At 46.7% G+C, this 23206-nt stretch overlaps 1 protein-coding gene across 3 annotated transcripts in view; it reads right to left on the bottom strand.

Annotated features, from left to right (window-relative positions):
• The window catches only part of RAB11FIP4 (RAB11 family interacting protein 4), a 211044-nt gene that overhangs the window by 135483 nt on the left and 52355 nt on the right, over positions 1-23206 (bottom strand). For all 3 annotated transcript variants that reach the window (XR_013391779.1, XM_028711385.2, XM_028711404.2), the window contains exon 2: positions 5033-5120. Coding sequence is in view for 2 of the 3 variants with exons in the window: in XM_028711385.2 (XP_028567218.2) it covers positions 5033-5120 (88 nt within the window). In the remaining variant the exon portion in view is untranslated. The remainder of the gene's footprint in view (positions 1-5032; positions 5121-23206) is intronic.

Here is a 23206-nt window from a genome sequence, read left to right as displayed (position 1 = left end):
AAAGCAGTGTTACAGAAAGCCAATTACACAGTTGACTGGCACTGTTTTCTTCAGGGTGTGTAATTGTTTTAGACTTTGCTAGGATGTAACAACAAACAGAGGCCGAGTTCATTATTAATTTGCTTTTCTACCCACAGGTGACCAGGCATTTGCCATTCAGCATCAGCACTCTTTGTTCAATGACTTAGGGCCAATTCCTGCATTTTTTGAGGGGGGCGGGGAGAAAACATATCCAAAGGCCAAACTCGGCCTGGGTGGAAGTCATGGATATTTTATCCACACATGTGCCAAGCAGGGAACAGCAGGGTGTTTTGCTTTGTGCATGAAAAAGTTGCACGCAGGGCAGGAGAATGAAATACTCCCTTCTCTTGCCAGCACGGTGGGACCAGAACCTGGGAGGCTCTGGGTTCAAATCCCCACTTGGCCATAACTCTCATTGGGAGCCCTTGGGCCAGTCACCATCTCTTTGCCTGACCTACCTCGCAGGGGTGAAATGGAACGTGGGAGAAGTTTGTACTCTACTTTGACCTCCTTGGAGGAAAGGTAAAGGTAAAGGGACCCCTGACTATTAGGTCCAGTCGTGACCGACTCTGGGGTTGTGGCACTCATCTCGCTTTACTGGCCGGCATACAGCTTCCGGGTCATGTGGCCAGCATGACTAAGCCGCTTCTGGCGAACCAGAGCAGCGCACGGAAACGCCGTTTACCTTCCCGCCGGAGCAGTACCTATTTATCTACTTGCACTTTGACGTGCTTTCAAGCTGCTAGGTTGGCAGGAGCAGGGACCGAGCAACGGGAGCTCACCCCGTCACAGGGATTCAAACCGCCGACCTTCTGATCAGCAAGCCCTAGGCTCTGTGGTTTAACCCACAGCGCTACCCATGTCCCCCTTGAAGGAAAAGCGGGGTGTAAATGCAACGGGTAAATACAGTGGTACCTCGGGTTACATACGCTTCAGGTTACATACACTTCAGGTTACAGACTCCGCTAACCCAGAAATAGTGCTTCAGGTTAAGAACTTTGCTTCAGGATGAGAACAGAAATCGTGCTCCGGTGGTGCGACAGCAGGAGGCCCCATTAGCTAAAGTGGTGCTTCAGGTTAAGAACAGTTTCAGGTTAAGAACAGACCTCCGGAACGAATTAAGTACTTAACCCGAGGTACCACTGTAAACACTGCTGCTTTTAAGCCATTTTTTTTCTGCCCTGCTTCGCTTCCAGTATCAAAGCTGTACTCAGAGGAAACTGGCCCCATGTCACCTAGTGAGTTTCATTGCTAGCAGGGAATTGCAGTGCACTGCAGGCTTACAGTGGTACCTCTGGTTAAGAACTTGATTCGTTCCGGAGGTCCATTCTTAACCTGAAACTGTTCTTAACCTGATGTACCACTTTAGCTAATGGGGCCTCCCGCTGCTGCCGCGCTGCTGGAGCACGAATTCTGTTCTCATCCTGAAGCAAAGTTCTTAACCCGAGGTACTATCTATGGGTTAGTGGAGTCTGTAACCTGAAGCGTCTGTAACCTGAAGCGTCTGTAACCCGAGGTACCACTGTATATGTAACCTGAGCATCCCCCCCCCCCCCCGATTTTGAATCAGAGCACATTTCAAATGCAGTTAGCCTGGACGTCTCCTGTAGCAGAGGCACCATCTTCTTAATGGGATTGAGGGGGTCCATGCATGGCGTTGTGGGAAGCCATGACGCTGTGCACACAATGCCCTGATATTGCGTGAGCCAGGGGCCAAAAACTGCATCAGCCCTTGGAGTTGGCGCTCCTGTGTGGGCACCTCTCCTGCCCTGGTCACCCTTACCAGCAGCCCGGCTGCCTTTCAGCAGCCTTCCATTATGTCAAGGCTTCGGGGAATCCTATCCCTCCCCTGGTGGCAGCCAAAAAAAGCAGATAAATACAAAGAGTCCTTACCACATAATTTATTCAGTATTCAGAGAGAGAGAGAGAGAGAATGTAGTCTCTATTCAATGATGGCCTTGCTCCAAGTAAAGTCACACCCGCATACGTCTCCCTTATTTGACATCACTTCTGCGCCGGTTGATCTGAGCTTTCTGCCACTGAGCTTTTTGTTCTAATACCCTCAATGCCTGCCTGGTCTTAGAAGGGGGGTCAGGAATACTTTCCAAGGACACTGAGTCTGTCAGCTATCTCTCCCCTGGTGCTTCTTCTTCCTGCTGTTCCAAGATTTCCCAGCTTCTGCCCTCTGCAGCCTCTGAAATATGACCTTCTGCAAACCGCTGTTCTAAATCTATACTGCCCTCCTGGAAGGTTGAGGAGAAGGGGGAGGCGGCCCCCACCATTCCTATTCAGTCCTGTCCCTGACACATGGGTGGGCACAGAGCTCTGGCTGACTGGCTGGCTGGCAGCAGCAGCCCCCCAAAAGTCAGAGGCGACTCGGAACTCCCCAGCCCTTGGCGTAGTGGATGCTACTTGGAAGGCAAAACTGGAGGCCTGCAGCCCCGCCAAGGCCACACTCCACCTCACCTACCTCCCCGTAGGCACTGCTAACTCTGGGCTTGTGGAGCCCACGGGAAAAGAGTCCTTTCAAGGAGTTGGGGGCAGAGCGGAACACTCCAGAATGGGGGGGGTTGGGTTTTGGCATTGGCATAACCTGTCCTGAAGCCATCTTTCTTGAAGCAACTGCAGTCAGGGCTCAATGTCATTCCTTGTACCAGAGACATCTTTGTCTTTTTTTTTACTTAAAAAAAAAATAAAATTAAAAAATCTTCCAAGCTGAGGAATAGTTTTTTTTGTAACTCAACAAGATACACACCACACCGTGTGGGAACGGGGTGTGTGTGTGTTATTGGTTTGAGGTTTTTAAAGTTGTTCTTATGTATTTTATGTTTCTAATCCTGTTTTTATCCTGTATTTTTATGTTGTGAAGAGCAGCATACAAATTTAATTTAGTAGTAGTAGTAGTAGTAGTAGTAGTAGTAATGGGCCCTTGGTGGGATCTAAAAAAAAGTATTGGATCACTGTCCTTGCTTTAGTTTTCTTGATTTTGTGTGTTTTTTTGTATAAGTTTACCATATTAGAGAGGGACCTAGAGAGGGGACTTCTAAACACGGCTGCTAGGGGGAGGTCCTCATTCATTTAAACTGAGAAAGGAAAGACAGAGGAAATGCAATTGCAAAATCCTTAATAGGACAGGTAGGAAGCTATGTAACACCAGCTCAAGACCATTGGTCCGTCTGCCTCGCGGTCTTGTGGTATTGGCTGGCGTGCTGCTTCTCAGACCTGATGGAGAGGTTGGGGACTGAACCTGCATGTAAAGTGGATTCTTTATTGCTGAGCTCCAGCCCTTCTTTAAAAAATTTGGCAAGGAAAACCTTTTGCCAACCAAAACATCACAAAATTGCATGCAAGCTTTCGAGCTCTCCAGAACTCTTCAGCAGGCTAGACAGGAATTAAAGCAAGGACAAATAACTCGACAGGTGGTGAAGCCATGAAGGTTACAGCCTCTAGGTGTAATATAAAAGGTAAAGGACCCCTGGATGGTTAAGTCCAGTCAAAGGTGACTATGGGGTTGCAGTGCTCATCTTGCTTTCAGGCTGAGGGAGCCAGTGTTTGTCCACAGACAGCTTTCTGGGGCATGTGGCCAGCAGGACTAAACTGCTTCTGGCACCGTGATGGAAACCAGAGCTCACGGAAACACAGTTTACCTTCCCACCGCAACGGTACCTATTTATCTACTTGCACTGGCATGCTTTTGAACTGCTAGGCTCTTCAAACAAAAACATCTTGGAGGTCCCAGGCCACAGAGAGGCTAGGCTGGCCTCAACCAGAGCCAGGGCTTTTTCGGCTGTGGCTCCGATCTGGTGGAACACTCTGCCACAAAAGACTAGGGCCCTGCGGGACTTGACATCTTTCCGCAGGGCCTGCAAGACAGAGCTGTTCCACCAAGCCTTTGGCCAGGGCACAGCCTGACTCCCTCCTCTGGCAATCTTCACAGAACTCTAGCCCAATGGTTGCCATCAATTTGATTTGAATTAATTTTATAATGAAATGATTTTAGAATGTTGTATTATTTTATTGTTGTTAGCCGCCCTGAGCCCGGCTTCGGCTGGGGAGGACGGGATATAAATAAAATATTATTATTATTATTATTATTATTATTATTATTATTATTATTATTATTTGCTCACAGGAGCTTGGACAAAGCAATGGGAGAAGGCAGCAGTGTGTGTGTGTGTGTGTGTGTGTGTGTGTGTGTCTGTCTGTCTGTCTGTCTGTCTGCCTGCCTGCCTGCCTGCCTGCCTGCCTGCCTGCCTGTCTGTCTTGGTGAGTTAGACCCTGTGCCCAGGAACAAACAAGACAATTGGTGCAGTTTTGGCCCAGTTGAAGTTTGGCAGTGTTTTCTAGGGAATGGTGATGCTTCTCACACCCTGTGCCTGCCTGCCTGCCTGCCTGAACATCAGCTGCAACAAGAAATCCCTTCTACTGTTCTTCTATTGGGAAAGAGCGGGGCAAATCAATACTGCTCAGGCCTTCGGCTGAGTAGCAGGGGTGCATCCAACAGAGTGACTTGTTTTCTTTTCTCTACAAGTCATTTTAGCTCCTCTTAAGGCCCGCAGACATGCTCCAGCAATGAGGTTTGGGAACCCATTCCTAACATGCCAGATCCCGGCGTTTATCTCATAATTGTTACTCAAAGTTGTAAAACGCAAAGTCACCACCAATAAACACACTCACGCAGCCGTTCTCAGATTACCCAGTTGCCCTCAATTGATTTTGGACACTAACAACTTTGCAATCAGGGGAGGTGTTTTCCACTGGGTAGAAGCTGAGCAGCACCACCATCGATTCTGAAGTTAAGGGAACGCTCTGCCAAACAGACAATTGTTTTAGCAGCTTATGCTGTGGGCACACAGGGTTGAACAGAGCAAAGTTGTACCATTTGTGCAAGGTTTTCCGCTTGCGCAACAGAACTTCCTCTCCTTCCTCTTACCCCTCAAATCTGTCCCTGGGCTTCTCTAAACGACCTGGAGCAGATTTATGGGAGGCAAAGAATGACGATGATGCTTACCTTTGATGGCAAACACTCCGTGACAGAAATCTTTGAAGTTGATCTTGCCTAGATCGTTAGGATCCAAGTATTTGGCAAATTTTTCCACCTAAAACAAACAAATAAAATAAATAAAGTATTAGAGAATATGCAACACTTACAACAGCTTAGCACATCCTAAGGATGATTCAACTCTTGTCTTGGTCTCACCTGAAAAGGAGGAGTCCAGAGGGAACAGAATGCGAATTCAAAACATTTTCAATCAATCTATCTTTATTACAGTCCAGAGACTGTGGGTTAAACCACAGAGCCTAGGAGTTGCCGATCCGAAGGTCAACGGTTCAAATCCCCGCGACGGGGTGAGCTCCCGTTGCTCGGTCCCTGCTCCTGCCAACCTAGCAGTTTGAAAGCACGTCAAAGTGCAAGTAGATAAATAGGTACCGCTCCATCGGGAAGGTAAACAACGTTTCCGTGTGCTGCTCTGGTTCACCAGAAGTGGCTTAGTCATGCTGGCCACATGACCCATAAGCTGTACGCTGGCTCTCTCGGCCAATAAAGTGAGATGAACGCCACAAGCCCAGAGTAGGCCACAACTGGACCTAACGGTCAGGGGTCCCTTTACCTTTTACCTCCAGGTTAAACAAACATTTTGTTCAGACTTAAAGATAGGGATCATTGGTTCTTGCAACCACCGATAAAAACTTTGCCACTGCTAATGTTCTAGCGTTTGTCCGGTCTTCCAATAGGAACCTGACATAGTGAGCCTCTGATTTTCCTGGGAAAGGTACCAGCAAGGGTAAGATCAGTTCAGCCCTGGCTTACTCGTATTTTGCACAGTGCAGCAAAATATGTTTTATAGAATCGATGTCTTGGGCACATGAGCAAAGTCTGTCCTGGTAGGGAACTCCTCTCAACCTGCCATCCAACACTACAGAAGGAAAGACGTTTAGTCTGGCTTTGGTGAATAACCTTCGATAATTTGGTACTGTCAGGTTTTTAATGTAAGGTGTTAACTTAAAGACATGCCCATACAGTGGTACCTTGGGTTAAGTGCTTAATTTGTTCTGGAGGTCCGTACTTAACCTGAAACTGTTCTTAACCTGAAGCACCACTTTAGCTAATGGGGCCTCCTGCTGCCGCCACGCCGCCGGAGCACGATTTCTGTTCTCATCCTGAAGCAAAGTTCTTAACCTGAAGCACTATTTCTGGGTTAGCAGAGTCTGTAACCTGAAGCGTATGTAACCCGAGGTACCACTGTATTGTATCCTACTGCCAACAGACCACAGACTGTGTGTGATCAAGATCGCAAGTCACTGTGTGTATTATCCCATAATCTTTGCTTTAACGTCTTTAGGGCGCCTTCATAACCCAGGTAATAAAAAACATTTTAACCTGGCATCATTTGTTCATGGTGGCATGCTTTGCCACTTACTTATTGAAGTGGCTCTGAGAGAAACGAATGAATGGAGAGAATGAAACATTATGGCTGATCTTGGGAGTGGTCCGGATATGAAGAGAGAGCACCCTCTCGTGTTATGTTTGATCTGTGGGAGATGCACTTGGTTAAAATGAAAGCCTCAGGGCAGGTGCACCAACTCTATGGGGCTGAGGCCTCTACAGACACCCGCTGGGATAATAATAATAATAATAATAATAATAATAATAATAATAATAATAATAATTTATACCCCACCCTCCCCAGCCAAGACCATGCTCAGGGCGGCTAACAACGACTAATAAAAACAAGTTGATTAAAATACAACTTAAAAAACAATATTAAAATACAGCATTAAAACATTAAGATGCAGCCTCTTCAGAGGAGAAGGAAAAAAGAAAGAGGAGGAGGGAATCAAATTGATTCTAAGCCAAAGGCCAGGTGGAACAACTCTTACAGGCCCTGCGGAAAGAAATCAGATCCCGCAGGGCTCTGGTCTCATGAGACAGAGCGTTCCACCAGGCCGGAGCCAGTGTTGAAAAGGCCCTGGCTCTGGTTGAGGCTAATCTAACTTCCTGAGGGCCCAGGACCTCTAGGGTGTTGCTATTTATGGACCTTAAGGTCCTCCATGGGGCATACCGGGAGAGGTGGTCCCGTAGGTACGAGGGTCCTAGGCCAATCTTGAGGGGGGCAGAAGAGACCTGGCAGCAACTGGGCTGTGCAGCAACAGGAGATGCTGTGTGCGAATGTCGCATTGGGAGAAGACCTGGTCTGCCTCTCCTGATGCGACAGTTGTTACCTTTATAAAGGTAAAATTTACATTCATTGCTCTGCCCCACTTTTGCCTTGGTCGCCACCCAGGAAACATTCCTTGAGAGAGAATGCAGCCCTCGGGGTGAAAAGGTGCACGTTAACAGCATGACGATAACATTGAGAAGGGGCCACAAGTCCTGTGAACAAACAGCTTCACCTGCAGATACTGGACCATATAGCCTTGCTGTGAAGCTTCTTTTGGGGACGGGGCCAGCCTTTCTCAACCTGTGGGTCCCCAGATGTTGTTGAACTACAACTCCCATCACCCCTAGCTAGCAAGGCCAGAGCTCAGGGATGATGGGAGTTGTAGTCCAACAACATCTGGGGACCCACAGGTTGAAAACTGCTGGTCTAGGCCCTGTGTCATTACTGAGAGGCCCACATCTTGTGATACGGGACTAAAGAACAGTGCGTAAAGGAGGGCCAATGGAAATTTCCACTGGAAACAGGGATCCTCAGCTGAAAATAATAATGAAAACATCGCAAGTTGGAATGGCATGGAACTGCCTCCCACCCCCAAGGTTCTGAAAGGAAGAAACGTGGGCATGAACATTTCACCACAGAGCAAGAAGCCAAGCTTAAGGCATAGGCAGCTGCTGAATACAGACATGACCTACATTCTCAGTTTTCCAGTTTTAAAAATGTGAGCAAAACCACCACACACTTTTTTAAAAATAAAACCAGCCCTCAGATAAAGCAATGAGGAGGAGCGCTTTGCACATTCGTTTTCCTGGAGTCTTAATCTGGACCGGGGATGGAGATACTGCTCAAGTCTGGTACGGTCATTGGGCATGATGCCCTTCCTGGTGACTTTATGGTAAACCCCTTCAGCAAACGAATCACAAAAATATCGAAGAAAAGGGATGTTTTCCATCCCTGCGGCAGGCGTGTTGAGCATTTGATGGGAGTCAGTTATGATCATCTAGATACACGGCCGAGTAAGACACACACTGCAGCAGCGTGTAGCAATTATGCTGTTAGATACAAATAGTGCCAGAGGCAAGAGATGAGCAATGCTTTCCTGGATCAGACCATTGCAATGTCCAATGGGAAGGGAGGAATCATTAGTGTCGTTTGGCACAGACAAGGTTGCATTTTATGTGACACCCCCCCCCCCCAAAAAAAGCTCCCGAACAGGATAGCTTGCATTTGGCAGCAAACGTGAACAGCAGTCAGTGCAAACCCTTCGGCAACTTCACAGATAAGAATGAATGAACAGTTGATATATTTATAGTCCTTTTATTACAGCATCATGTTGCAAGCACAAATGCTCAGCTCACCGCACGAAGGGCAGTTGGCTACTCTAAATCCTCCTTCTGACTTCTGCAGCATTTTAGGTGCCAATGGGAAGTTTCTCCCTCCCTCTGACTCCTTTGTTCTCTGATACATTCGGACCTCCGAGTCCGTGGAGGGGAGGGTCACCCCCACTCTCAAGTGATGTCTCGGCTAGCTGCTCCCTCCCTTCTGGCTCCCTTGTCATTATCTTGTAATTGGGTAACTCCTCCCTAAGCTGTTCAGCTCTCTCTGCTTCTGGACACGCTGTGGACAAGGGGGGGGGCGACTCTTCCCCCTCCAGCTCTCCATCGGAGAGAAGATGGTCTGCCACAGAATGCATTCCCCAGTCCTCGTCTTCAGACCATTCCCTGACAACCCAAACATAACACTAATATTTAGCTCATATTCCTTCAGAATGTGACACAGCACGTGCCTCTGTGTGTGAAATTTATGGCCATTAGTCTCATAGCAGAACACAATCCCAATTCAGCACCATGGACAGCTGTCAGTTTAAAAGAATTTGTCAGGTCATGCACCAAGTGCAAGCATTCTGTACCAGCGACCCAGATCCTTTTTTAAAAAAATAAAAACTTTTTTAAAAAAATAAAATAAAAAGTATAAGAATGAATGGAGACCAACTTTCTTGGTGTCCTAGTTTTCCAATGTTCCTTGGCTTATGTTAGTGAATTATAGACATGCTTGTGGTGCAACAAAAGCAGTAAATCTCCCATGTGCAGGAAACAGCAGCAAATTGAGCACCAGGAGCAGCACGTCCCTTCAGATTTATGCTCAAACTAGTTCCACTCAAACCTGGAGGGGAGCCCAAGCTGGCTGACTTTGATCTCTCTTCTACAGAACTTCAGTTCACCAGGTCCCCTGTCTGCGATACTGCTCCCATTTTTCACCTGCCTGAACATATACAGGCAGAGAGAGAGAGAGAGAGCTTTGTGTCTATCACACCAATAGTCTTCCAGGACTCCCCTATTGGGCCATTAAGTCTGGTGTATAAAATTATCTATCTGCACTACTGCTTAAAGCTATCTTCGTCAACCTTGTACCCTCCAGATGTTTTGGACTATGATGCCCAGCACCGGATTTATGTATAAGCTAAACAAGCTATAGCTTAGGGCCCCACTCTCTTGGGGGCCCCCAAAAAATAAAGAAAAAGAAACTGGATGTATATTTCCAAAATATAAGATAAAAAAGAAGTAAAATAAAACCCCCATACAGCAACAGTGTTTGGTGTTGTGTAGGCTCCTATGATGTAAGTAATGGGCCCCGCCTGCTAGCCTGCTCCCTAAAATATCACTGGTTTGCTCATTTCTATATATAGGGGGCCTACATTCTGCTATTTATAATTATTAGTAGTTTGCACCATATATTTATGCCTATTCTTATTTCATGTTATAGCAAGTTTCTAGAGACTATATTATGAGTCTTTGTAAATTGTGTTTCTAAAGGAACTTTTGTTATTGCCAAATGCCAATGTGTTTGCATTATTAAGTTTGTTATGAGTAAAAAATCATTTTAAGTTAGAGCTTAATAATTATTTCACTATTAGTATACTTCTTCTTAATTGTATTTCACTATTAACATACTTCTTAATTGTATTTCAGTTCAACAATTACTTTGATAAAATACGTATTTTGTTATGTGAAAAATGGCTTTAGATACCTATTAAAAAGGTAAAGGTACCTCTGCCCGTACGGGCCACTCTTGACAGACTCTAGGGTTGTGCGCTCATCTCACTCTATAGGCCGGGAGCCAGCGCTGTCCGCAGACACTTCCGGGTCACGTGGCCAGCGTGACAAGCTGCATCTGGCGAGCCAGCGCAGCACACGGAAACGCCATTTACCTTCCCGCCAGTAAGCCATCCCTATTTATCTACTTGCACCTGGGGGTGCTTTCGAACTGCTAGGTTGGCAGGCGCTGGGACCGAACAATGGGAGCGCACCCCGCCGCGGGGATTCGAACCGCCGACCTTTCGATCGGCAAGCCCTAGGCGCTGAGTTTTACCCACAGCGCCACCCGCGTCCTGTTCAGTAGCTTAGGGCCTCATCAAACCTAAATCTGGCCCTGATGATGCCCATCAGTCTGAGCTGACTGGAGCTGATGGGAGTTTTAGTCCCAAACTGGCTTCAAGTTACAATCAGAAGCTCCAGCTCTGGGCTTGACAACCCAATACTTGGCCTCAGCAGCAAACTCCAGCCCCCACCCCAGCTTCCTGCTAGGCCACCAGCCTTCTGGACTGTCGCCTCCCTGATAGCTTATTCTTGTGCCTGCAGCGTTTGCTTTCAGAGCACATATTGGCTGTGTCATAGATTTCAAAAGGCTTCCCCGCTGGAGCTTGGCCCCCACTCCTCCATGGGGTTTCCTGCTGCTTTTCCTCCTCCCAGTGTTGAATGTATGTGACGGTGTGCTTCTGGCAAGTAGCTGGAAGTAGATTTTTTTGGGGGGCCCTCAAAAAAGAGGAGGCTGGTGGCACCCAAAGCAATACTTGCTGGTGTGGGAGTACTGCTGACAGCCAAGCCAAACGAATCTGAAAGCACTACAGGGCAAAAGCTTCAGCAGTTTGTTCCCTTCAGTGAGTGACTCTGCCTCTGCACCGTCGCTGCTAATAAATGCTAGGCAGACTGCTTATTCAAGAGGCGGAAGAGAAACTGGGTTTAGGAAAAGGGAAGCGTGGATTGATGTACTGGTGGTATTTGACTCCTAGGGACACGGATGGCACTGTGGGTTAAGCCACAGAGCCTAGGACTTGCCGATCAGAAGGTAGGCGGTTCGAATCCCCGAGACAGGTCCTGTTGCTTTGTCCCAGCTCCTGCCAACCTAGCAGTTCGAAAGCATGTCAGAGTGCATGTAGATAAATAGGTAAGGTAAACGGCGTTTCCGTGCGCTGCTCTGGTTCGCCAGAAGTGGCTTAGTCATGCTGGCCACATGACCCGAAAGCATGTCAGAGTGAGGACTACATGGAACTGGCAGAAATGACCGGCAGAATCCGAGACCAGGGAGAAGAGTCGGTGGAAGAAGATTGGAAGAAATTTAAAGACTATTTACAAAAATACTGCAAAATTAATGAATGTTAGAATGATGTTGGATTGAAGTTAAGTGGTTTTCAGCAGCAATGTTAAAAAGATGTGCAAAAATAGATTGTTAATAGGTGATAATTTAAAGTTATAATATATTAAGACTAAAGATTAGGATAAAAACAAAGAGGGAAAGGATTTGCTGAACCAACTAATTGAACTGGATACAAAAAAGGGAGGTGTGAGGAGGTCCAGGGAACAGGCAAATGAAAGATAAGACATGGAAAGATTGAATTGTTTTTAACTGTTTTTATTTTGTATTTTCTCTTTTTATTTTTTATTTTTGTAATATTTTGAAAACCTTAATAAAAATTATAAAAGAAAAAGAAAAAGAAAGCATGTCAGAGTGCATGTAGATAAATAGGTACCGCTCCAGTGGGAAGGTAAATGGTGTTTCCGTGTGCTGTCCTGTTTTGCCAGAAGCAGCTTAGTCATGCTGGCCACATGACCCGGAAGCTGTACGCCGGCTCCCTTGGCCAATAAAGCGAGATGAGTGCCGCAACCCCAGAGTCAGTCATGACTGGACCTAATGGTCAGGGGTCCCTTTACCTTTACCTTTAACTTGGAAGCTGGAGTGATGGCTCCTAACTTGGATTGATTTAAAAGGGGGTAGGTAGACAGATTCATGGAGGAGAAAGGCTATCAATGGCTAGTTACTAGGGTTGTCGTACACAACCCTTTGAGATCAGAGGGGGCATGCTTATAAATAGCAGTTACCAGTTAACAACAGCATTGCACTCATGTCTTATTCGTGGGCTTCCAGCATTTCAGAATGCTGGAATAGAGAGACCTTTGGTCTGATCCAGCAAAGCTATTTTTATGACACCCTGCCTGGTCTCCTTTGGGATGATGGACAGGTTAAAAATCAATCAATTAATCAATCATTTGTTATTTATGTATGCCACTACCGTGGCTCGTGTTTTCTTAGCCCCAAAATGGAACACGAACAAAATCCCAGCCAAAGAAGAATGGCACTTAAATTGATGGAATATGCACAACTTGCGGACCTAACACATAGAACAAGAGAACAAGAAGAACATACGTTTAAAGAAGATTGGAAAATGTTTATTGAATATGTGGAGGAAAATTGTGTTTATCTGAAAACACGGGCAGCATTAAGATAAATTCAACAGTGTACGTAAGTTTTGGTGGATGTAATAATGGAATACTGAACGGTTTCGTTTATATAAAATAAGCAGGGATCTATGTTGTGCAAAATGAACCATGGAAAAAGAGGAAGGGAAGTCACTGACATTTTAAGATTGCTTAAGTGAACATTCTAAAATGTAAAACAGAAATTTAGGTAATTTAAAAAATCAAACAAACAAAAAATCAATCAATCGAATGAATGAATGAATGAATGAATGAATGAATGAATGAATGTTCGCCTTGGAAATGTAACAGTTTGGCTGCATAACCATAGGAGCATAAGGAGAGTCTGCAGGATCAGGCCAATGGCACATCTAGCCTAGCACCCTGATCTCACAGTGGCCAACCAGATGACTGTGGGGAAACCCCATTTAGAAGGAATGGCACAAGTAGAATCCATGTTACTCTCTCTGTATTGAGTCACTGCCAATATTATGCCATTTGCTGAGTTACAGAACACATTCACACCTCACTTTTCTACAACTCAAACAACGCAGGTCACATAACGATCAACAACAACACGGCAGTAGAAGTGAATCCATAATTTCGTTATCTGTTTGGAGTCAGCGGCGTCACCCATCCTTTCTCTCTGTTTGGGAAAGAAATCACAGCTTTGCCTTCCTTTCCCCGCTCAGTGCAGCACACTAGAGACAATTAATCAGACGTCTCTGTAATAGCAAAAGGCTATGGGGCTACCAGTGTTATTTATGGCCCTGTAAAAGGTTAAGAACATCACTTGAGTAATCAGGATTCACGACACAGAACACCTTTTGTTCCCTAAGATATATAACGTACTTGAACATGCAATAAGAAGCAGCTGCCAGCTAGCAAGCAGCCTTCTCAAGCTTCTGGCACTAGGAAAACCAACAACAAAAAGCAGACTTTTCACATATATTAAGACCCTGGAAACTTTCTCCATCTATTCTGTGTTTGGGGGATTTTCACACCCCATCAGGACTTTGCATGAATAATCTTGGCACCTCCACTTAAAAGGATTTCAGGTAGCAAGATCCTGGAAGACCTTTGCCTAAGGCAGTGTTGGGTCTCCAGCTGCTTTTGGACCACAATTCCCATCATCCTTGACCATTGGGTCTTGCTGGCTAGGGATGATGGGAGTTGTAGTCCAAAAACAACTGGAGACCCAAGTTTGGGAAACACTGGCCTAAGACTCCCATCATCCCTGAGCCATTCTAGCAGGGGCTGATGGGAGTTGAAGTGCCAAGAACATCTGAAGGACCTCCCAAGTTCCCCATCCATGTTCTAAGTCCTTAGAGAGCAGCTGCCTATCAGAATGGCCTAAGATGCAGCCACAGCCACAGCCTGACACAATGAGTGACTCATTACTGCCCTCTTCAGACCTTCATGTATACATATGGCAAACCTATAGAGGAGGCGGGAACAAGATAACACAGAGAAAGAGAGAGAGAGAGAGAGCGCAGGGAGAAAGTTCCAAGCAATTCTTTGGTCAGGTTGTTTGTTCTGGTTGCAATTTTCTTTTCTTTTTTTATAATATTTTTAAAATTAATTTTAACATATAAATTATAAAAGGTACCACTAAACTTATCACTTATACAATCTTTTTGGACTTCCATCAGCACCTCTGATGATCCACCGTTTTAACCACTTCTTATGCATTTCTTAACTTTATATTGCCTTTACATCTCTTAACAAATCATCCTCCCCCTTGTCCATTTTTACAATACTTCTAATAATACCCCTCACAAAACTTCTTGCATGTTCTGGTTGCAATTTTCAGTGGAGCCCAGCAACAGAAGCTCACAGCTGTATTGACGCAGAAATGGATATTGAAATTTTGCGCTCCCTAACAATTTTGCACCCGGGGCAACTGCCCCTGTGGTACCCCCAGTAAGTAGAAGCCACCCAGTAAGTTCTGCAGCTGGGGCAACACTTGAATCAAGGACTGCCCAGCTCAACACTCAGATCCTTCAAATATCAAAGCAAAGCAAAGTTATAACGGATGCAGCAGAACTATCACGGGTCACTGATCAAAGGCTGACAGCGAGGCATGCAAGGAGAAGATAATTTATTGTGATCTTCATCTGTGTCTGAAGAAGGGAACAATATGCTTTGCTTAGCCTCAGCTCAACCCGCTTTTGGCTGGGGGTTGGGTGGGGGGGTGCATTTCTCTGCATCATCCCACATATCGCTGCAGTCTTGAGGCTAGCCGAGATTTTAAGGGACAGCTATTGAGAGGCTTCTGTGTGGCCAGGCTTCCCGATGGCGCCCTTCCTCTCCATTCAATTAATAGCAGAGAGTGGTAGATTTTGTTAACAAGCCAGCAGGAGGCCTGTAATTGATTTTGTGTAGATCTGAAGATGAAGAAGTGGACGACAAGTCAAAGGCCAAAAGAGAGCCTCGCAGTGCCTTTGGGGAGCGGTTAAAAAACAGAATTACATGGACGGATCATCAAAGAGGGTTGTGGGGGAGTCAGAGGAGGAGCTCCCCACTGAAGTCGAAAGATTCTTAAATCATAGAATCATAGAATCATAGAGTTGGAAGAGACCACAAGGGCCATCGAGTCCAACCCCCTGCCAAGCAGGAAACACCATCAGAGCACTCCTGACATATGGTTGTCAAGCCTCCGCTTAAAGACCTCCAAAGAAGGAGACTCCACCACACTCCTTGGCAGCAAATTCCACTGTCGAACAGCTCTTACTGTCAGGAAGTTCTTCCTAATGTTTAGGTGGAATCTTCTTTCTTGTAGTTTGGATCCATTACTCCGTGTCCGCTTCTCTGGAGCAGCAGAAAACAACCTTTCTCCCTCCTCTATGTGACATCCTTTTATATATTTGAACATGGCTAATCAATACAAAATCAATACAAAAGATTTTGGAAGGGAGATGAAAAAAGAAATATACATCAAGGGTGCCAATGGGAATAGATCTTATAATAATAATAATTCATTATTTATACCCCGCCCATCTGGCTGAGTTTCCCCAGCCACTCTGGGCGGCTCGCAATAGAGTGTTAAAACAATACAGCATTAAATATTAAAAACTTCCCTAAACAGGGCTGCCTTCAGATGTCTTTTAAAGATAGGATAGCTGCTTATTTCTTCATATCTGAAGGGAGGGCATTACACAGGGTGGGCGCCACTACCGAGAAGGCCCTCTGTCTGGTTCCCTGTAACCTCACTTCTTGCAATGAGGGAACCGCCAGAAGGCCCTTGGAGCTGGATCTCAGTGTCCGGGCTGAACGATGGGGGTGGAGACGCTCCTTCAGGTACAGTGGTACCTCGGGTTAAGTACTTAATTCGTTCCGGAGGTCCGTTCTTAACCTGAAACTGTTCTTAACCTGAAGCACCACTTTAGCTAATGGGGCCTCCCTCTGCTGCTGCGCCACCGGAGCACAATTTCTGTTCTCATCCTGAAGCAAAGTTCTTAACCTGAGGTACTATTTCTGGATTAGCGGAGTCTGTAACCTGAAGCGTATGTAACCTGAAGCGTATGTAACCCGAGGTACCACTGTATACAGGACTGAGGCCGTTTAGCAGTAAACTGCAAGTCATAGCAGGCCTCTCTGATGGGTTAGGAAATGGAGCTGTGGGCAGGATCCAGCAGGAAGGGACAGAGAGACACTCTGAACCCAACAGCTGGAGCTGTTGTCTCTCATTTTAAGGCTCTGCATCAAGTGTGAACACACTGTGACCTTCCAAATGTTGCTGAACAGCCCCAGCGATTCCTAGAACAGGCAGAACTGGTTCTGTGGGGGTGAAATAAATGGATTAGGGAACCCCGTAAGAAGAGATGCACATCAGTAAATAATACCTTCAGAAGCCTCCTCTGGGGTAACTGCTGTGTATAGCTGTCAACAGTCCCTTATTTGGCGGGAAAGTCCCTTATCCCAGCGCCGTGTCACGCTGCTGTCCCTTATTGATGATGTCCCTTAAACTTCCTGGGATTCAAAGGAAGCAGCTCCTCCCCCTCCCTCCCTGCCAGCCAGGGAGGAGGGAGGGTCCAACTGTGTTGCTTGGCTGCATTGCTCACCCAAAAAGGAGTCTAAGAACGACTGGGGGGGTGGAGCTTGCATGCCTTGTGCCAATCAAATCGACTGTGTTGCCTGGGGACTCGCCTTTGCTCAGCGCTTCCCAGCGGAGAGGTGATGGTGGTTTTCCTTGCTGCATCCCCTTTGCTGGGTTGCTGCATTGTGGGAACCACCGCTTGAGGCTTCGTTTGGCTGCTGGCTGGGCTTTCTGCCTTTGGCTCGGAGGGGCTCAGAAGTTGAACATACCTGTGCTCGGAATCAGAATCCCCTTGCCGGGGAAAACGTCAGTCTGGAGCGGGGGCACACAGTGGGGGGGGGGGGGAAATCCCTTATTTTGGCTGCTGATCCCTTATTTTCGAGGCTGCTGGTCCCTTATTTTCAAATCTGTAAGTTGACAGCTATGTTGCTGTGCCTCTTCCAAAATGTGAAAGCAGAATAAAATAAATCTCGGCTTGACTTGTGGGTGGTGCGTTTTAAGATCAGCAGTTCAAAAGTTTCCCTGAGAGACCAGAGGGATGTGGGGGGGAGAAGATGCCATGACACAGAGAGGGATGGGGTATAATACTAGAATTCAAGGTCGCCCAGTGAAGCTGATTGACAGGAGGCTTAGGAGTGATGAAAGTGGTGGACGTGCCCAAGGATTAAGGCTTTCTGGGAGATGATATATAATGAAATGAAAAAGGTATTTCAATATACCTTTCTGAAGAAACCAGAGGCCTTTCTCCTGGGCATTGTCGGCCAATTGGTGCCAAAGAAGGATAGAACTTTATGTATGCCACGACAGCAGCAAGAATACTTATTGCAAAGTATTGGAAGACACAAGATCTACCCACCCTGGAAGGATGGCAGATGAAGGTGATGGACTACATGGAATTGGCAGAAATGACTGGCAGAATCCGAGACCAGGGAGAAGAGTCAGTGGAAGAAGATTGGAAGAAATTTAAAGACTATCTACAGAAATATTGTAAAATTAATGAATGTTAGAATGATGTTGGATGAAAAGTTATGTGGTTTTTAGCTATAATGCTATAAGGAGTATGGAAAAAAAAGGACTATTAATAGATAAAAATGAACTGGAATACAAAAAGGGAGGTGTGAGGAGCTCCGGGAAATAAGCAAATGAAAGAAAGTGATGGAAAGATGGAATTGTTTTTTATCTATTTTTACTTTGTATCTTTCTTTTTTCTTTTTTCATTTTGTAAAATTCTAATAAATATCTTTTTTTAAAAAAAAGGAGTGATGAAAGGATGTACTCCATCGCATGGCGTGTAATAACTGGTAGAATTCACAGCCATGTAGCCACTTAGATGGCTTCTAAAGAATTAGAGACATGCATGGATGACAGTATAATTCTGAATACCAGGTGGTGGAGAGAAAGATGGGAAGACCATCACATTCATATATCTATCATCTTGGTGGGCTCCTCAGCTACACAGAGAACATAGCAAGCTGCCCTATCATGATCATCTCATTGATCCATCAAGTTTCCTCCTGTCTACATTCTCAAGTAGTGACTGCAGGACTCCAGATAAGGGTCTTTTCCAAGCCTACCTGATGCTGGGAATTTGAACCTGGAACTTTCTGCATGGAGAGAAAGAGCATGTGTGTTGTGGAAATTTCTCTCTCTCTCTCTCTCTCTCTCTCTCTCTCTCTCTCTCTCTCTCAACACACACATACACACATCCAAATCACAAGAATATCATGGGGGACTTGTCAAAAGCCTTACTGAAATCAAGATACACTACATCCACAGCGTTCCCCTGATCCACCAAGCTTGTAACTCTGTCAAAAAAGAAATGAGATTTATCTGGCACAAATTGTTTTTGGGAAACCCATGCATCCTTTCCTAAGGGCTCACAAACTGACCTGTTCTAGGACCTCTTCTGGTATCAGCACCAAGCTGAGCCGTCAGTAGTAACCTGGGCCTTCTCCCCCCCCCCCCTTTTGGATGATGGGGACAACACTGTCCAGTGTCCAGGCTGAACGATGGGGGTGGAGACGCTCCCTCAGGTATACTGGACCAAGGGCGTTTACATTTTTTCACTTTTTGGATGTTATATGTCTCCCATGCATCTAATAGAAGAAGAAGAAGAGTTTGGATTTGATATCCCGCCTTTCACTCCCCTTCAGGAGTCTCAAAGTGGCTAACATTCTCCTTTCCCTTCCTCCCCCACAACAAACACTCTGTGAGGTGAGTGGGGCTGAGAGACCTCAAAGAAGTGTGACTAGCCCAAGGTCACCCAGCAGCTGCATGTGGAGGAGCGGAGACGCGGACCCGGTTACCCAGATTACGTGACTACCGCTCTTAACCACTACACCACACTGTTTATTTCACTGCACGAATCTTGGCTATTGGTCCCTTTCTCTCTCTTTTGACCCAAGTGTCTTTTCTCACTGTCTGTTTTACACTTTCCCACTCTGGAGGCATCTATGAACCATGCTCCTAACAGTTTTAGCAGGCGGAAGGAAGTCAGACAAATATCACAGCTAAGAAGGTCAAACTATCCCTTGGGCGATTCCATTAGCATTTCTTAGGAGAAGATTTTGCGCATATAGTTTGCTTGCACCTAGCTGGAATTTTCTCTGTAGCATGAAATCAAACACATAGAATTCTCCCCAGGATGAAGTTTGAAAGGTTCTTGCATGATTTATAAGATCCACTGCAGAGCAATGGCATCTTAAATTTGATTAGAGTATCCCTCTTGGTGCAGAGCACACGTTGCTGAGAATGCCGAAGACGGTAACAAAATTCAGCTAGACTGGAAAAACAGCCCTGCGGTTGCTGGATGTGTGTGCCTATCTAATTTGTATTGAAATATATTGTATCTTTGCAATCTTTACTTAGAATCTACAAGACTGAAACTCTTCCCTTGACTCCAGTTATGTCCGAGATACTTTTACAAGACGAGATACGTAGGGGGGAGGGGTACGCTTTGATTTGTTGGAATGCTTTAACACAGCAAATGTTTGCTTATTTTTAAACTGTTCTTTGGCTCCAAAACAACCTTTAAAATTGTTTTATTAAAAAAATGCCATGGATATAAAACTAACAGCAAAGCAGAGCTGTCTTAAGCATATGTGGCACCAGGGTGCAAAAATCCGCCCGGCGCTCCCCCCCCCCAGGTTACCCAGAGTTGTCAAGCTGTTTTGGGGAGGGGCAGTGTGCTCTGGGCTGGCCGTTGAGGCACGCAGGCAGGGCAGAGCAGGGCCCAGAGGAGCACGAGATGGCGCCGCTAGGCCAGGCGCCTCGTCAGGAGGGCAGCACGCTCTGTGCGGGCCTCTCCACAGCCCTACGCCAATCCCAGGTGCGCAGAAGGGTGGAGCCAGACGGCCAGCCGCCTCAACACATCGGTAGCTTGCTTGCGCCCGAACTCGTGCCAGAGACGGGCGGGGTCTTCCCCAGAATCCAACTCTCAGGCCCCGGACTCTTGGCCTGGCACCCCTGAGAGCCCGTTGCCCGGGTGCCCTGCACCCCTAATACCTACAGTTAAGACGGCCCTGCCTTAAAGAGTCATTCCAGTTTAGAATTCTGTCCTACGGTACACTCCATTTCTCTGATGAAAATAGGGATGTCCCAAGGAAAAGTGGGACATTCCGGTCCCCGGTCAGCATAGCCATAGATCAGGGACTGGAATGTCCCACTTTTCCTTAGGACATCCCTATTTTCATTGGAGAAATCTTGGAGGGTATGGAATAGAACGTCCCTATTTTCATCGGAGAGGACATCTCTAGTTTCACTGAAGACATGTTGGCGGGTATGAGATGGTGACTACAACTTAATGGCTGATTCTGTGACTTGAAAGGCTGCAGCAGCACAGTGAGAATAAGGTAAGCAGCTACCACTAATACCACCCTTCTAATGTAGAGTGAAAGCTCTATGAGTACGCTCCAGTTATGGAGTCAGCCAGCCGAGTCACCTTCCTCCCCACAATGGGATGAGCAGCGAGGCCATCGCTTTGACTTAAGCCACTTTTCTTTCCTTCTTAAAAGAGGAATCCCTGCAGAGAACAGAATACCAGGAAAGCTGAAAATAAATTTGGAACAACGCCTCTGATGAGGATATGAGGTGAAATTTGCTCCCCTCCCCAACTCTCTCTAAATCACTTGTTCATTTGCACACTATAATAGGCAGCGGTGATAAACCACAGCTCTTTTGTGCCAACATGAGGGGGTGGGGGGAAACCAAGCTTTGGAGGGAGCAAACTCTGCTTTGCAGGTGGAAAACATCAAATGCAGAAAGCTCTTTGGTTCATGAAACAGAAGCAGCAGCAGCAGCAGCAGCAATTCTGCTTGCAGCCTCCCACCCCTGCCAGGGGTGTCAAGAGCACTCTGTCAGCCAAGAGGACGTAAGCAGGAGTGCCAAGCAGGGGACGGAGCAATATTCCCCTTCCCCTCTCAGGTTTTGGGCCACACATGATTATTTCTTCATTGCCTGCCTATATTTTTGGCTAAGGTCCGTATAGTTAAAGCTATGGTTTTCCCAGTAGTGATGTATGGAAGTGAGAGCTGGACCATAAAGAAGGCTGATCGCCGAAGAATTGAATTGCTTTTGAATTATGGTGCTGGAGGAGACTCTTGAGAGTCCCATGGACTGCAAGAAGATCAAACGCATCCATTCTGAAGGAAATCAGCCCTGAGTGCTCACTGGAAGGACAGATCCTGAAGCTGAGGCTCCAATACTATGGCCACCTCATGAGAAGAGAAGACTCCCTGGAGAAGACACTGATGCTGGGAAAGATGGAGGGCACAAGGAGAAGGGGACGACAGAGGATGAGATGGTTGGATAGTGTTTTCGAGGTTACCAGCATGAGTTTGACCAAACTGCGGGAGGTAGTGGAGGACAGAGGTGCCCGGCGTGCTCTGGTCCAGGGGGTCACGAAGAGTCGGACACGACTAAACAACGAAACAACAACAAATTTTTGGCTGAACACCTTGCTCTGCACCAAAGGTGGGGGACGTCAGGGCCAGGATTCAAACGTGGCCTTCCTCACTTGTGCATTTGGCCCCTTGAGGGGCCCAGACCAAGCCCCTCACTAGAAGTAGCTTCAGGGTTTTTCCTCCCTCAAAGGGAACTCACAGAGAAACTCAGTTCCAGCACCTCTCAGGTGGGTGCTATTGCCATTCTGTGAGAATGTGGGAAGTGTTCATACTGAGTCCGGGCACCTCTTTTTCAAGAAAAATAGCACTGAGGAGCTTGTTCAGTGAGGGGAGACATGCTAGCTTCCTGTCAGGTATGTTACTGTCACTTACTGGGAGGAAGAAGATGAAGGGTAAGCAGAGCTGTAGTTGGTGATCTTGTGCCCCTGGCAGAACCGTCCAGATTACACCCCTCCTAAAAATGGACAAATTAGCTCTTCTTTCCACCTCTCCTCCAAACCCCACCACCACCCCATTCAATTCACCCTCTATTTAAAACCTTTTCTTAGGAGGCAATAACCGATATTTTTATTTATAGACGTAAAGGTAAAGGGACCCCTGGCCATTAGGTCCAGTCGTGGCCGACTCTGGGGTTGCGGCGCTCATCTCGCTTTATTGGCTGAGGGAGCCTGCGTACAGCTTCCGGGTCATGTGGCCAGCATGACTAAGCCACTTCTGGCGAACCAGAGCAGCGCACGGAAACGCCGTTTACCTTCCCGCAGGAGCGGTACCTATTTATCTACTTGCACTTTGATGTGCTATCAAACTGCTAGGTTGGCAGGAGCAGGGACTGAGCAACGGGAGCTCAAGCCGTCATGGGGATTCGAACTGCCAACCTTCTGATCGGCAAGTTCTAGGCTCTGTGGTTTAACCCACAGCGCCACCCGCATCCCTGTATTTATAGACATATTTATGGACATATTTTTAGCCAAGTTTGCACCCTCCTCGCCTGCGTCCCTGGCAGGGGCCCACCTCGCCACTCCCTAGCTATGGCCCTGAGGGCAAGGCAGTGGGGAGGTTGGCAAGGTGTGGGCGCATGGGTGAGAGCACCAGAGTGGTTCTATCAGTGCATGCGCACCACAACAACCTCCCTATTGCTTTTCCCTCCCAGTAATCCACAGCAACACACTTGCCCCCTGGGTGAGTCTCTTCCATCCTTCCTGCTCTGTGCTATTCCCCCTTCAGCGATTTTACCTGGCCAGGAAGTCTATTTTACAGTCCTCAATTTGAAGGGCTGTCAGAGAACATTCCTAAGGATCCATAAGCAGGGATGGTCTTGCACCTATCCATAAATAGTTTACACCTAGGCAGCTAACTGAACAGGCACCCAGGTCACTTGGTCGCTGTACAGTGGTACCTCGGAAGTTGAATGGAATCCGTTCTGGAAGTCCAAAATGTTTGGAAACCAAGGCGCAGCTTCCGATTGTCTGTAGGAAGTTCCTGCAGCCAATTGGAAGTAGCGGAAGTCACGTTGGACGTTCGGGTTCCAAAGAACGTTCGCAAACCAGAACACTC

Source organism: Podarcis muralis, chromosome 2, assembly GCF_964188315.1.
Source record: "Podarcis muralis chromosome 2, rPodMur119.hap1.1, whole genome shotgun sequence".
NCBI classification, from domain to species: domain Eukaryota; kingdom Metazoa; phylum Chordata; class Lepidosauria; order Squamata; family Lacertidae; genus Podarcis; species Podarcis muralis.
The sequence above is the reverse complement of the archived record's forward strand: the minus strand, read 5'-3'. Positions and strand labels throughout refer to the sequence as shown.